Source organism: Melanostigma gelatinosum (genome assembly GCF_949748355.1).
Source record: "Melanostigma gelatinosum genome assembly, chromosome: 7".
NCBI classification, from domain to species: Eukaryota; Metazoa; Chordata; class Actinopteri; order Perciformes; family Zoarcidae; genus Melanostigma; species Melanostigma gelatinosum.
Genome location: NC_136640.1, coordinates 18,741,656 through 18,756,004, shown reverse-complemented (window position 1 = coordinate 18,756,004; position 14,349 = coordinate 18,741,656). Strand labels below are relative to the sequence as shown.

Sequence of the window (14,349 nt, the reverse complement as noted above, 5' to 3'; positions counted from 1 at the left end):
CACAAGACATCAACTGCTTGACGTGGGACGGAATCTGAATGAGAGCACTTTTTATGGATGTGAACAGAAATGTTAAAAATGTAGGTGATGGGAGACAATCTGAATTATGAAAACACAACTGTTAAGGCGTTAGCGGAAACAAATAAATGTGAGCGCAGAGGTTTTGAGGCAGTGTGTAAGAAAGAGTAGCAATTATTCATTTTTCCCTGATTATCTACAAAGTGCAAGACTACCTCTCCCATTGAACAGATTATGTAACAATTATTGTTTGCTTTAACCTGCAGTTTGTGTATCTGTGAACTCTGCTCTAGTAGTTTGAGTGTATGTTATCGTGCTTCATCATGAAGGCAGCTTTACTTTTGTGTTATAAAACAACATTTTAAGATACAATTACATGCAGGTATAAAATAAGTTAGGTCATGCAAGAACCATTAAAAAAAAAATGTAAATCAACTTTTTGTTTTTAATAACAGGGTTTTACAAAATACCTTAAATTGTTTTACAAGAACCAAAAAAAAAAAATCAGCAAAATAAATGAAGACATGATTTCTTGGAATTCTCTCTATTTTAGCAAACACAGTCATATTCTCTTGACATATTTAACTTTTCATGGTCATGATGTCATCACAGATGGCCCTGATGGCTGCTTGAGTCTGTGATGATTTGGACGCTTTCTGTCTCCTACACTTGGCTTTGGTCACCAAACTGACATGAGACAGGAACAGCTCTGCTGACGTGGCTCCACTCCACAACTCATGGACGTACGACGAAAACAGAGACAGTCCCGCTACTGGAAAGGGGAAACAAGAGGCTTAATTAATTCACAATGTAACATATTAATACTTGGTCATCTTACAGAATAAACATGCATCTACTCGTGTTTTTAATATTTGAGTTAGTATGCATTTCGAGTAGGTATATCTTCTCAAAGTCAAGTTTCTCCTCCATGCTTATTGCAAATGTGTCACATATAGTGCTACATAATTAAACTGATTTCTAGCAACGTGTAACAACTGATTCCATTGTTGTGTACAAGCACCACCTCACCAACACTTGCTATTTGATGGGAACTACAATAAATGTTAAAAACATTAATGTCCTTGACCACTTTCATAGTCCACCGCTGAAGTGGACGAAGTTAATATCATTTAATCACAGAAAACAAAAACAAACACAAAAAAACAGGATCTGGATCACATCGTGATACACAGTCATTGGTCACATTTCTTTAATTAAATAAGTTTAGTATCTCATGAATAAATTGCAAAAATGTAACTCCTGGATCCAATTGCACGTCAAAAACTGATCATGTGTTAATCGGGGCATAGCCCAACTTTTTGCAAAATATTTTTGAGGATCTGGGACCCTAAAGTAATTTTACGTCTTAATATCGTATACCACTTGATGGCATTCCCTTCTAATATAATTGTTGGCCCTCCTTAGTCAAAAGTTGGGCACCCCTGACCTAAAAGTCTCCAACTCCAGTGTTTCAATGAAACAGAGATCTTTAAGTGTATGGAGTGGAAAAGTGAGTTTTTAAGTGAGGCATAGTATTTTAACAGTATTGACATGGCATGGTTTGGTATGCACACTAGCAGTCATAGAAAGAGTCTGTGTATAAGGTGGCAGGTTCTTACCACGTCTGGACACGTCAGGTGTGTCTTCTGGCAGGCAGGCGGAGACGACTGCCTGATGCCGCTCTGGAAGGTGGCCTTGGGTCTCCAGTAAACGCATCATAACGGTGGTAAACAGCTGGAGGGTTTCCACTCTTGCTGAAATGCTGGAGTGACACTGAGCTTCAAAGGCCTGATGGTAGAGTCGAAGGATGTCCGCTTTCATGCCAGAATCCAGTAGCACAGCATTCACAATTTCCCCGTGTTTTATCACAGCCTTTTCGAGCCAGTGCAAGAACTCTGTTGTTCTGCTTTCATCATACGAGTCCTCCACCAAGCACCTCAGAGACCACTTGGTGAGCAGGTGTGCAGTATCACCAGCCAACTGACGAGGATCCAGTTTGTCTCTTGGCTTAGCCGGCTGGGGTTCAGAGAGGGGACACGCAGGCTCCCAGTGAACAAGGATACTGCCGAGGTACAATTTACACTCTGTCAGGAGACTCTCTTCTTGTTTCTCAGTGTCAGCATCTTCTGCCAGGTTCTCTTTTCGTGTGTGGACCTGGGGAAAGGAGCCTTTACCTCTGGTCTTATCCTTCCTGATCCCTGAGGAGCAAGATGAACAAAACCATGTTTATGCCATTAGAGATACAAGGAATGATTTAGATACTGTGAAGCAGAACAGAAATCTAAATTCTAAGAAGTCCAGCATGTAATGTCATCATCACATGTAACAAATTGATACTTTTAAAAGGCTCATTTCTTTTAATTCCCCTACAGAGAAGAGAACACAGGGTCAGCAACAGAGCAGCCATCTTGGAGCAGTTACTGACCTGTTCGATATAATCTTGCAGGGTTCAAACTTTATAACAGAAAGGAATTAATTGCAAACAAATTGTGATATATTACAAAGTGTTTTCCATTGTCCAGAATCTACAATCTTTAGTACTGTAATGGAACATTTCTACTTAGTATATTGTGTAAATGCTTAAGTGCTTGTACTTTTGCTCTGAATGTAACATTAGCATACGTGCTCAAATGTATCTTGCTGTTTGTGTAATAGAAACTTGATATTCTTATGAGTATTTTATATTCTTATGAGTAGAACTGTTTTATTTACTTGTTGTGATCCATGCAGCAACTGACTGCCTGTACCCATATCCTCTTCTTCTCTGTGTTGGATAACAAGTACCTATTGTATATTCACATGTCTTAAGGATAGAACGTATATGTCTGTGTGTCTGCTGTAACACAGATAAAGCACCTCTTATACCGTACTTTACTACCATAGCCTGCACGGCTTGAAACAGGATGTTCCAGTACACAGGCCCCAACTCTTGATCAAGCTTGTATATAACTCGTGTGATTTTTACTTCGGCAGACTCCAAGTGACTCTGTAACTGTGCCTCTTCTCTGGCCAGAGAATAAATACTTTTGAAAGACAAGTTCTGTTTGACAATATTCTTCATTTCAGCTTAAAAAGACTCAACAGCGGGTAAAATAAGTTTTCCACCACAGTACGCAAAAGCCCTGTTTGAGCAATAGTGTATCCAAAATAACTTGTGAAAAACATTCATTATGAAGTAATTAAACCTCAATTGTAAGCATTGCCACAACTTGGGTCATATTAAGGTTTTCATGACAATTACTGTGGTAGTATATGTCAAAACCTATAAACTGTATACATCTGTCATGTTGGTATGCGTTTGTGACAGATTTATACAGTGCAAGTTCGGCAGAGATCCGTTTTGCCCCTTTACCCCATTGTCTCCTGTTGCTGTGAAAACTCACATATCAAAAGGCTTATTACTGCAGGACTTTGTTTTGACTAACAGCATGCAATCTATCTCCTTTTCCATAAAGTGTTTACTGTATTTTGTCCACCCCTTTGAAAGAAAGACAACCATGACCACATTCTCAAAACCTTCTCGGTATGACACTTAATGACACTCACCCAGCAATTCCCGCACTCTGTGTTTTTCAGACACGGCTTGTATTTGGGTTAGGAGTGCCGTGTTGCGGGACAGGGAGGCCCAACACTGAAGCAGAGTGAGGGCTTCGGTACAAGAGAGAGGCTGTGGGTGGAGTGTTAGCCAGTCAGCCTTCCTGTTTGCATTGACAGCTGTCCCATAATGCTTCAGTATGGAGCAAAGAGTCTGCAGAAACAAGCTGAGCTGAGCGGCCTTCACATGCAACCTGAGAGGAGATCAAACAAACACTGACATCCTTCACCAAAAAAAACATATCATCATATATATGTTTTATTAAGATCTCGGCTCAAGTGCCTGCAGAGTGACTTGAAAGTTATGTTAAGTTACATTTACACTGCGATAGTTACCTGAGGTGACTGCTGATTGTTGATGCCACACACAGAAACTCACTGATGAGTGGGAGTGGGAGACACTTCACTGAGCTCCGAGGTTTCTCCTCTGTAGATGAGGACGTCTTTGCTCCATCCACCGGTTTCTCCTTCTGCCCAAGGTTGGTAAACCACAGCACATGGAGCAGACCTATGATGGCACCCAGCAGCCGCTGGTCTAGATTCCTAAAGAGGATAATAAGTACAGACGTATAGTCGAAAATATGGAAATGAGTTATTGTAGTAACATGAATGACCATGTCAAAATAAAGAGTCAAAATTGAGATGGGACCTTGCCTTTTTTCCACCATCTGCATTATCCAGGTTAAAAGCCCACAGCTCTTGGTGAGGTTATAAGCTGCTCTGGTCACACGGGCGGCCTGACACAACACCCTGATAATCTGGGCCTAGTGGAGAGAGATATGTGAAATATATGCACATTAGACATCTCCATTCATGCCTTTTCCTTATGAAGTGCATCCCAGAGCATCTCGACTTCACTGCGATTGTGTTGCATCATCGTGATTCCCACAGTGCGTACCTGGCAGTGTTCATCGCACAGAGGGCTGCTGCCGAAACCTAAAAGGGTCTGAAAGATGCCCTGTTGTTCACACAACTCATAGCAGTGTCGGTCACTTATCCCTTCCTCCAGCACACTCAAGATCCACTCCCGTTCCATTTTATGCTGCAGGAAAAAAAAAACAGACAGACAATCAGTCGTACTCTCACGGCCGACACCCCTGAAGAGATAACAGTCTAGAAAAAGCACGAGCTGAGCAAAACAAACAGATGAAGGTTAAATGTTGTTGACACGAGAAGAGTTTATTTGGACAATCATTTATTTATAGAATATACGAGAAGATACTTTGGACTACCTCCAGGTCAAAGCCGTAGAATAGTTTGAAGAACTCAGGGACTCTTCTGAAGTCCAAACTCTGATGGGACAGCAGGAACCTGTTTAACACCATGTACATGTGGTCCTCTGGGGAAAGAGGAAAAACAAGGAAACGGGTCAATGATCCTGATCCTTAATTATATACTGTATGTAGAAATGCAACAAATAGAACATTCAAAAAGATTACAATTTCAAAAAGTCCTTTATCAGTTCAGTAATATTTGTGTAAACACTATGAGTCAAATCACTCTGGTCAGAACAAGTTTTCGGAGTTACACACCAGGTCTGAGCATCTGCTGAGCCACTTTAGCGATGTAAGAGGTCAGGACAAACGGAAGTCTTTGATTCTGCTGCCGAATTCCATTCTTCACTATGTCCATCAAGTACAGCAACTGTTCGATGAAAAAAAAGGCTCATCAGTGTTTCTGGAGGAGACTCCCACACATAAAATACTCACACACCACCTGCCTCACACCCTACCTGTCTCTTCTCTCTGAACCGAGCACCCTCCAGGTGTTGGTAGAAGCAGCTCAGCACATGGTACGCTGCCGCTCTCACTTTTGGGTCATAGCTACTTAGAGCCATTACGGTGACACCCAGGGCGTGACTGGATACAAACTTGAGGCAGTCAATCACACACTCTGTCACACAGAAAAAGCAAAAAAAAATGTAACCTCCATAAAGCAGTGATAACCTCAGCTGATTTGGAGTGATGACACATCAATGAAATATAGTCACCTGGCTGCAGTATGGCGCTGAATAGAGGCAAAAGGAAACGAGGATCATACAAGTTCTCAAGGTCCTTCACTGCGTTGCTACAGTACAGCAGCTCCTTGTTATCCTATGAGAGAGAAAGGTTTATCCAAATACCAACAAATGTGTTTCTCATTCATCCCTTTTCCTTTATCGGATCACAACGGACGTAGAATGACTTTCATTTGTGATGCTCAAATAATTGAAAAAGGACAAACATCAGACCTGCAGGATGATTCTGCGTTGGGGAAAGTGTGCTATCGTTTGGAGCATCCTGTCACTTTTCAGCAGGGCCAACAGGTCGTCTGAGCTCGCTTGCTTCCACAAAGAAGCCCCGAGGCTTTTCCTGGTCTTGTGGTGCTCCACAGCCGCTGGGCCCCACAAGAACGACCTGCAGTTGAAAACAAACATTCAGCATTTGCAAAATAAAGAGTGCAATTGTTGCATGTGCAAACTACAAATATGTATGGAACTTACTGAAATTTCAGGAGGCTGACATTGTTTCTTTCATATTCCTGAAGAAGCAGTAACAGTTTCTGATCTGCAAAACCAAATCAAGGTGTGAGAGGAAAGAAGGACAACAGACGCACACACACAGCGACATTTAGATTTCCTGTTTTACCTGAAGTACTCAGTGTAACTCCATACGCTCCCAGCAGGACAACAAAGTGATTCATGCTACAGACTGTTGGGCTTTTCTTCACCAAACAGAGAAGTAGGGACACTAGCGCTTCTGAAAGGACAATAAAATAAGAGTATTCGTGTTTCATAATAAAGTGAACAATTATGGGATAAGTAATTTACTGCTTTTCTCCATTCTATTCTGCTAGATACGTACCTTTAGCCTGACACCCGCTAGGCTCTTCATCACAGTCCAACATGGTGGGCAGGAACAGAGAATGGCTGCTGGTCATCATGTGAAGGGTGGATAAAGGAATCAGATCCTTCTGGACGTCACTGCCCCCGTACATCACTTCCAACAGGTTGCTCAGTGTGTTCAGAAAGTGATGATCTCTGTAGCGATATCTACAGCGGAAGAACAGCTTTTAGGTCATTGATGTAAAAAAATATCATCTCATGAGACGCTCTTGAACAAACATCGAGCAAACTGGATTTTCGACAAATATCTTACTTCAGTCCATTCTTGACAAAGCTGTTCCATTCAGATGCAGTGATGTCTTCAGCTGATGTCTGTGTAATGAAGATATATTATGAAATGCATTACATAAAAACACAAACCTAACAGTATGTGTGAGGAAGATAAACCCACTAGGAGTCCTTGCAGTCTTCCCAGGATGCTCTGCTCCTGCTGTGACCATGAAGTAGTCTGATCTTTAGAGTGACTGAAAGCGGCTATGAGACACTTTAGGGCAGCAGCGGTGACAGACTTCCTCCAGGTTTCTCGTTCTTCGGGGCAATCCGCCAGTTTCTCAGTGATGACATCTACTAGTTGCCATCTGAAAGAGAACAAAAAAAACATTCAGCCAACACCGTGTGACACTGATAATGTACATAAAAGTATAAAGAGTGAATTACTACCTTTCAAAACTGTCCACTTTTTGAAGAGCACTGGGCAGAGTGTTGATCAAGTCCCTGGTGTCCTTGATGTTTGCAGAGAGCTTGATCAGATTGGCTAGTGTTTCCGCCAGCTGGGCTCCAGACTCTTCCGTCAGGTTTTCCAGAACACATTGGGACAATTTGGCGAGCAGTGCTTGCTTCAAGGCCTTTACAACCTCATTTTGCACTACAAAACACAGCAAATGAGCATCTCTAAATTAATATATACAGGTGGTGTTGAGATACAAAAGAGTGGCATACATCCTGGGGCTGTATGCTTCAAGATAAATAGGAACTTGTATGAGTACAAACCATCTTTAGGCCTGGCAGGATCCTCTCTACTTGCCACCTGTAGGTAGGTGTTGATTAATGGAAGGAACGTTTCCGTCTGATCTGAGAGCTTCTCCGTGTTCGCGGGCTCTAAGCACCACATCTCAAAGCAGAGACGGTGTGTGGAGCAGTTCTGCAGCAGCAGAGAGCCGATGGCATGAGTGTCTGGGAGAGGCCACTGGAGACAGTGCAGCAGCACATCTGTGTGGATGAGCTTAGCACTGCCAGGCTCACCGGACAGAGTCTGCAGCAGGAAGGCCTCCAGAGCAGAACTGGAGCAGGACAGCAGCAGGGTGCTCAGGCCGTGGAAGTGTGCTTGAGATAGACAGATGCCGTGTTCCTGGGAAGGGTTGGCTTTAGACTCTGTGAGGATCTGCAGCGCTGCGTGACCGTAGACACTGAGCTCGGCTTGTGCGTCCTCACTGCTGGGGGAGATTAGGCTCTCTTTGGGGAGGAGCAGCAACTTGGAAACCACCTCTCTGAGATTGCAGGAGTCCATGTAGCTGTGCAAAGACAGGAGGGCCTGGAAAGGTCTGGACTGTTTCTTTGCTGCCTGGGAGCCCTTCTCTGTCAGCTCCTTGAGCACAGCCTTTTCTATAGCCCCCATGTAGCTACTAATGAGCTCCAGGTGACCAAGATCACAGAGAGTGGGGGTGCTGGTTTTCAGCAAGGCCAGAATGTCATCATTCAGCTGAGCACACAGATGCTTTAGCCTGACGGGGTTCAGAGTGTGAGGAGGCAAAGCAGCCAGCTCCAGAGCCAGAAACCACTGCTCAAAACATGGATGCTTGAAGATGGAGCCGAGGGCAGAAACCAGGATCTAAACACAGATTCGATTAAAGTCAATAATTCAAAAAAAGGAAAAAGGAAGATCAAACTTGATAACATTGGTCATAGTTTGAACATATTTTTGTAAAAAAGCTGAACTTCTCCAAACCTGCTCTTTATTGCCTTCCACTGTGGACGACCGGTTGATTTCCAGGAAGAGGTCAGATCCTTCTTGGGAGTTCTCTGCTGCTGGCTCAGAACTTGTATTCTCCTCAAAGCCTTGTAGCCTGGTCACCAAATCCAGGAGTATCCCCATCAAGGTCTTGAGAGGGGCAGTTCTTATATCTTTGGAGAACTGTGCAGAATGATATGAAGTGCCATGTTTAGTTTTAACTTAGTAATGTACTGAGTAGTAAACTTGTTTTGTGCTCTTACCGTGCCAACGTTTTCCACTGTTGATTTTATGTAAAGTAACATCTGCTTGATAGCTACTGGAAAATCAGCAATCAACATGGAAGCTAGAGCTCCTTCCACATTCTCCCTGAAGGTGGCCTCGAGCAAAGTGTTTGGTCCTTGGCTATACGCAGCTTTCATCAGTGCAGTGAAGGAAACGGGGGTTGACAATCCTTTTGACTGGCATTCAGAGCCCTTGAACTGCGACACAAAAAAAGACGACTGCTATTTTCTACATCAAGAAATAACAAGTATGTCACTCTCAGTTAAACAATGCCTTGGTTTCAACAAAAAACGGACCAGTTGCTCCCGGCACTGCTGTGGTAGCCATTTGGAGTAATACTGATGAAGGTGTATGACGGAGGGATGAGGAGAAGCGGAGAGTTCTGCGGACACAAGCTCTTTATCGTACTGCAGCAGAGCCAAACAGAGCGGCAGAGGCTCTCTCTGACAGTGCGTGACATCTGAAAGCACCGCAGACAAGTACTCAAATACCACCCCTGAGAAAAGAAAAGACATGTAGTTGTCAACATTACAACATACGACACAAGTAGATACTAAATACTTATCAGGGTGGAGAAATCACTTTTAAAACAGTAAAGTTGCACTTTTAATGCAGCAAATTGTCACGTTGCAATTTACAATCTATGTACATTATAATATGTACTCTGAACATTCTACTATTTGTCCCAATTAAGGCAGAAGTGCTTTACCCTTGTCTACTGGAAGTTTGTTTCGGGCCTCCAGAGCAGCAGGGACCATCACACTGAAGGGGAATGTCTGGATAATGAGGTCTTCACTCAGAGATGGCCCGAGCTCCTCCAGCTCACCTTCATTACCCTCCATAATGACATCCAGCATGTCCAAGACATCTAGAAGACAGTCAGTTGTCAGATTGTTAAAAAACAAAAAGGCATGCTTATGGCTGAAATAAATTGACTTAGATTCCATCTTGAAATGTTCACCATCTATGTGTGAGATTGGGATGCTGGCAGCGTCGCCCTCCTGGCTGCTCAGGTTAGCTTGCAGATAAGCTGCCTCCTGGACCAGGCTGGCAACCTTATCTGTGTATGTGTAAGAATTACACACCAGCTTCACTAATACCTAGAGAAAGAGACCAGAAGCGTATTACCAATTATAACGACTATGTCATTATACACAATGTGTTTTTGTCTGTAACCAACAGTAACAGACAGAAATGTTGACACGTAAACACAGATGTTACGTAGACGGGCTCACCCTCTCCAAGAACTGGATGACAGTCTCTTGTTGGTGTGCCTCCACTCTGGCCAGCTGGTCGAGCCAAAGCTCAAGCTCAGTCCAGGTGTACTCGAACACTCCACTGTCCTTTAGCACCTGAATACGAGGCAAGAATTACAAGACGGCGGCCATTTCCTTTCCTAAAACTCAGTTTGAGCATCTTCGGCAGCTAATTATTAACAGAGGCTTTTGCCTATCCAGCTTTTACTTTGTTAACTTAATGAAGTTCATAAATAACTGGTATGCAGTTTACCACAGAATCATTTTGCTTCAGGCTCTTTCAAGTAATATGACAAACTAGTTTTCTCAATGTTGCGGAAGAACTGAAGACATATCCTCTAGAAATGATACTGTGCCCTCTGCTGAAGAAAAAAAAAAAAAAAGTCCTCACTTTTAGAACCAGCATCCGTGTGGATGTTTTCAGGTGGCTGCTGCTGCTGCTGACAAACATCTTGAGAAGCAGGTAAAGTACCGACTTCTCTCCAGATGATGATTCTGTATCCGCAACATCCTGGGGACGACAAAGCAATACGCAACACATTAGAAACAATGTCGACAACAAAGCAACACCTTCTAAACAACAATCGCTGTGACAATTTTTAAAAATAAAACAGTAACAGTGTAACGTCTTCACCTGTATGCGAAACCAGGAGAACTTGCTTGCCGGAAGATCTAAAGCCAACTGCAGTATCTGATACTGCAGCACTGGGGGAACTTCTTCTCTCATTCCTTTCTCTGACACAATCCCTGGAGAGGTAAAACAAAAATATATATACACCGTACTTTGAAGGCTTTGTTGGAGAACCACCTGCATCATACTCAAAACATGTAACATGAACTCAATGATACATAATGAAGCCTCACCTTTTAAGAGCTTGCTGAAGTCAAATTTGCACTGGCTTACCAGATGTGGCACTACCTTCTGGTAAAGACATATGACCTGAAGAATCAGAGTCTTCAGCAGGATTACCTCAGCTGTCTCTGCAACCGCTGGACACAAAGGAACTTAACTCAATCAAATGTTTTTGCTGGTCATCCCCTTTACTTTACAGGACGGATTAGAATAAGCAATACACGTGTAATGTAACTGTTATTACCAGGCACTTTATTATCCGTCTGTTCAGCACTCCCTTCAGTTTTGGTCTTTTTTTCTTCACCGTCTGTCTTTTCCTTCTTGCTAAGCGACTGCCACTTTGCAACTATGCTCGTGATATCGGGTAAAATCTGGAACGGAGCATGAATAGTGGGGACGTGAGTTGTTTAATGGTGCATCATTACTAGTGGGTATTAATACAGCCTCTTTGCTGAGCTTACCTTGCTGAGTGTCTCCCTGTACTGCAGTGCCAAATCCCCCATCATGTAAATAGTGTATACATCCGAGCTGTGCCACTCAGACTTGTCCAAAAGGTACTCCATGTTCTTATTGGCTCTTTTCAAGATGAAATTCATCATGGACAGAGTTGTGAGCTGCACTGCTGTGTTGGCAAGCTGTCAAGATACAAGAGATATTTGGAATACGTGACATTTGGAATACGTGACAAAGTATTGTTCATTTTCATTGTTTTGTGTTACAGCAGTTACAGCATTGATCGATTCATTTCACCACTTACACTGAGGCCCTGTGTGAAGAATGTCTTGTTACAGACCGGAGGAAGGGATATCACCATGATCATGGACAGCAGGCGAGGGAGGGGGACGACCTCACGAGTTTGGAAGACTGTGGAAATCTCTGGCTGGCCCTCGTAGATCTGACACATGAATTCAAAAAGGGTCTTTCTTTTTTTTCTTAAATAGACAAGCTAGATATGATCAAACACTGAAAAAGCCTCATTAAAATCAAATCTACTATCACGTATTACCTTTTTAAGTAACTTGACATTGTCCTGCCAAGCACTTTTGAGGCGGGGGGTGTATGAATACTGAGTCTCCTGAAAGTATCTGGCCAGCATGTCAGGGCTAGCCTTCAGCACATTCACCACCAGCTCCGTCACCAACTCATCCTCTGTCGCCTGTTTCTGCCCCACCAAGAACTGAAGCAAGACAATGTTGCCTGATCTGTAAAAAAAAAAATGAAATCCTTTCATCGGCACGAGGAGTCTCCAGAAAAGTGTGAGGTAAACTTGATTCTCCGAGTACTTACCTGCCAGCTGTGCCAAAGCTGGCATCATGAAAGCTGATGCCATGCTTACGAGAGCAACACAAGTCGAGAAGGAAACCGTGGACAAGTTCCCGGATGACAGATATCCCAGCATGCGCCGAGTCCTCTAACATCTTTAAGACGACAAGTAACATTTAGACCCACAGGTTGAAAAGCTAAGTTACACAACAGAGCCTGTGTTCAAACAAGAAGTGAAAAAACAAATAACTCACTTGGTCATCATCAGTGGTTGCATCCACAATGCCATTCCATTTATACAGAGACGCTACGTTGGCCAGCACAGCAGGTGTGAAGAAACGCACTTTCTGTGTTTTACTTATGGCCTTGTTACGCACAACCTGCAGCAAGACAAATACCAACACATAGAATCATTAAATCCATGAATTCATTTGAAATGGAAGGTGTAAACTGCTGAGCACTTACTCTGGTCTTCAGCGTGGACAAAATCAGATTGACTATGGACATCCTGTCCTCCTTCAGACCCGTACTCAGGATCTCTGGCAGGAGTTCTGACACACCAAAATGAACACGTCATCAACAAGATGAGAGTATGTTGTGTAAATTGTAATGCATAGCTACTTATTACCTTTGCTTTCTAATATCTGTCCAACTGTAGCATTATCTCCAGACACCAGAAAGGACAGCACAAACTGGATAAAAGCCATGCGGACATCAGGTCTTCCCTGGAGAATTCACGGAGAAGAATGTAAGCATACGGAACCCAACAAACCATTCTGAAACCTGAAGAAAAGGCCAAAGCGACAACACACCCTCTTATCCTTTCTCTTTGCCAGTCTAGACAGAGCTTTATTGATGTAAATGTGACTCAGGACCTCTCTGGCAGCTTCTGGACCCTGAGACACCAGGGCGGACAGGAGACTGAGGCACTGACGGACAAACCTGTGCACAAAGGACAACACAAGATTAGTGCAATGGGCAGAAGACAAAATCAAACTGTGCTGAGGACTGATATTTGATGTCCTTGCAGTGAAGCCTGTCCACTAACCTGTGATTTTCTGAATGGAAAGATCCCTGCAGAAGTTTCACGTAGCTAGAAACAGTCTTTTTCACAATAGCATTGCCAACCATGCTGAAGTGGGACAAGTCACTCGCTGTCCTTAGAAGGATCATCTCCAGGCTCTCAAAAATCGGGATCATCTGGACAGAAGCAGGATTCAGAGCTTTACACGTACAAAAACAGGCAACCTAACAATTCAGTCCCATCCACTGAGAAAAGCACTTACCTCGCTCTCTGTGTGATTTTCTCCCTCTAGCAATTTGAATATTTCTGCACACTCCATAGAGATTTTAATATAACCTTCCACCACATCATACAGGTCGGGGCACGGCAGCTTCTTGGCGGTTGAAATGAATGTCTCCAGGCCTGCAGGAGATAAAAGGTAAGAATTAACCAAAGCAAAACAGAGGAGAGCACTTCAGACGCCGAGGGTCGGGAACGTGATGCTGAAATACTAACTGCACAAAAGTGGATGGACGGATATGTGAATAAATGTACGAATCACTAATGTGACTGAGTATCACTTCTGTAAGTTGGTGGAACAGACCGCACACTCACCCTTCATGGCTGTGGTGGGTTCCTTTAGCATGGCTTTAAATACGGTCCCATTGAACTCCGGGACTTCTTTTTTCACCGGAGTGTTTGACTCCGCAGAGTCTTCGCTTTGGCGCTTTTTACCCATTTTAATACGAATAAAAACAGATAATAGTGACTTGTTGTTTTGTTCTTACATCCCTGCCATACAAGTGCTGTCACAGTGACCCACGTTGGGCTGTATACAGAAAGCCGTCCAACGAAATTGTCAACCGGTCGGAAACGTTTGCTCCCGAACTTCAGTTCCTCATTGTTTGTGTTCCTCTTACTAAAAAAGGAAACGTGTCCCCCTTAAGGACCTATTTTAAAGTGATTCTCTAATTAGCTGGCAAAAATACGTTAAAATGCTAATATAGCCTACATAGGAAGAAGAGGTGTTTGAATTGAACTTACCTTTGATAACGTTTAAGTTGCGTTTTGATTTTTGGTTCTAAGTATATCTCCTCTCACAAGTGATCCGTTTTGCAAGAGAGAGCTAAAGTAGAATAGACTCAATAAAATAAAAAATAAACATAACCAGTTAAATAATGGTGCAAAGCATACAAGTAACATAGCCAGGCATAACAAAAACACATCCAGTGTTTTCACGTTCTT

At 43.0% G+C, this 14,349-nt stretch overlaps 1 protein-coding gene across 2 annotated transcripts; it reads right to left on the bottom strand.

The window, feature by feature from the left end:
• Window positions 1-277: 277 nt before the first annotated feature.
• urb1 (URB1 ribosome biogenesis homolog) lies at window positions 278-13,912 on the bottom strand. Of its 2 annotated transcripts, XM_079272068.1 has the most exons (39): window positions 13,720-13,912; window positions 13,388-13,527; window positions 13,150-13,301; window positions 12,914-13,043; window positions 12,730-12,826; window positions 12,567-12,652; window positions 12,356-12,481; window positions 12,126-12,256; window positions 11,845-12,040; window positions 11,596-11,733; window positions 11,300-11,473; window positions 11,083-11,209; window positions 10,850-10,975; window positions 10,620-10,732; window positions 10,377-10,496; window positions 9,965-10,081; window positions 9,691-9,829; window positions 9,439-9,597; window positions 9,026-9,225; window positions 8,708-8,926; window positions 8,442-8,627; window positions 7,487-8,324; window positions 7,157-7,361; window positions 6,888-7,074; window positions 6,750-6,808; window positions 6,456-6,643; window positions 6,240-6,350; window positions 6,095-6,158; window positions 5,843-6,008; window positions 5,603-5,705; window positions 5,345-5,505; window positions 5,145-5,256; window positions 4,845-4,951; window positions 4,511-4,654; window positions 4,267-4,376; window positions 3,949-4,155; window positions 3,565-3,806; window positions 1,638-2,216; window positions 278-790 (listed from the first exon to the last, which is right to left on the bottom strand). In XM_079272068.1, exons 1-39 carry the CDS (start codon window positions 13,841-13,843, stop codon window positions 600-602), a joined length of 6,774 nt encoding a protein of 2,257 aa, XP_079128194.1. In that variant the 5' UTR covers window positions 13,844-13,912; the 3' UTR covers window positions 278-599. The 2 variants fall into 2 exon arrangements, with proteins under 2 accessions (XP_079128194.1, XP_079128193.1); XM_079272067.1 differs by having other exon boundaries at window positions 10,377-10,732.
• Window positions 13,913-14,349: the final 437 nt, after the last annotated feature.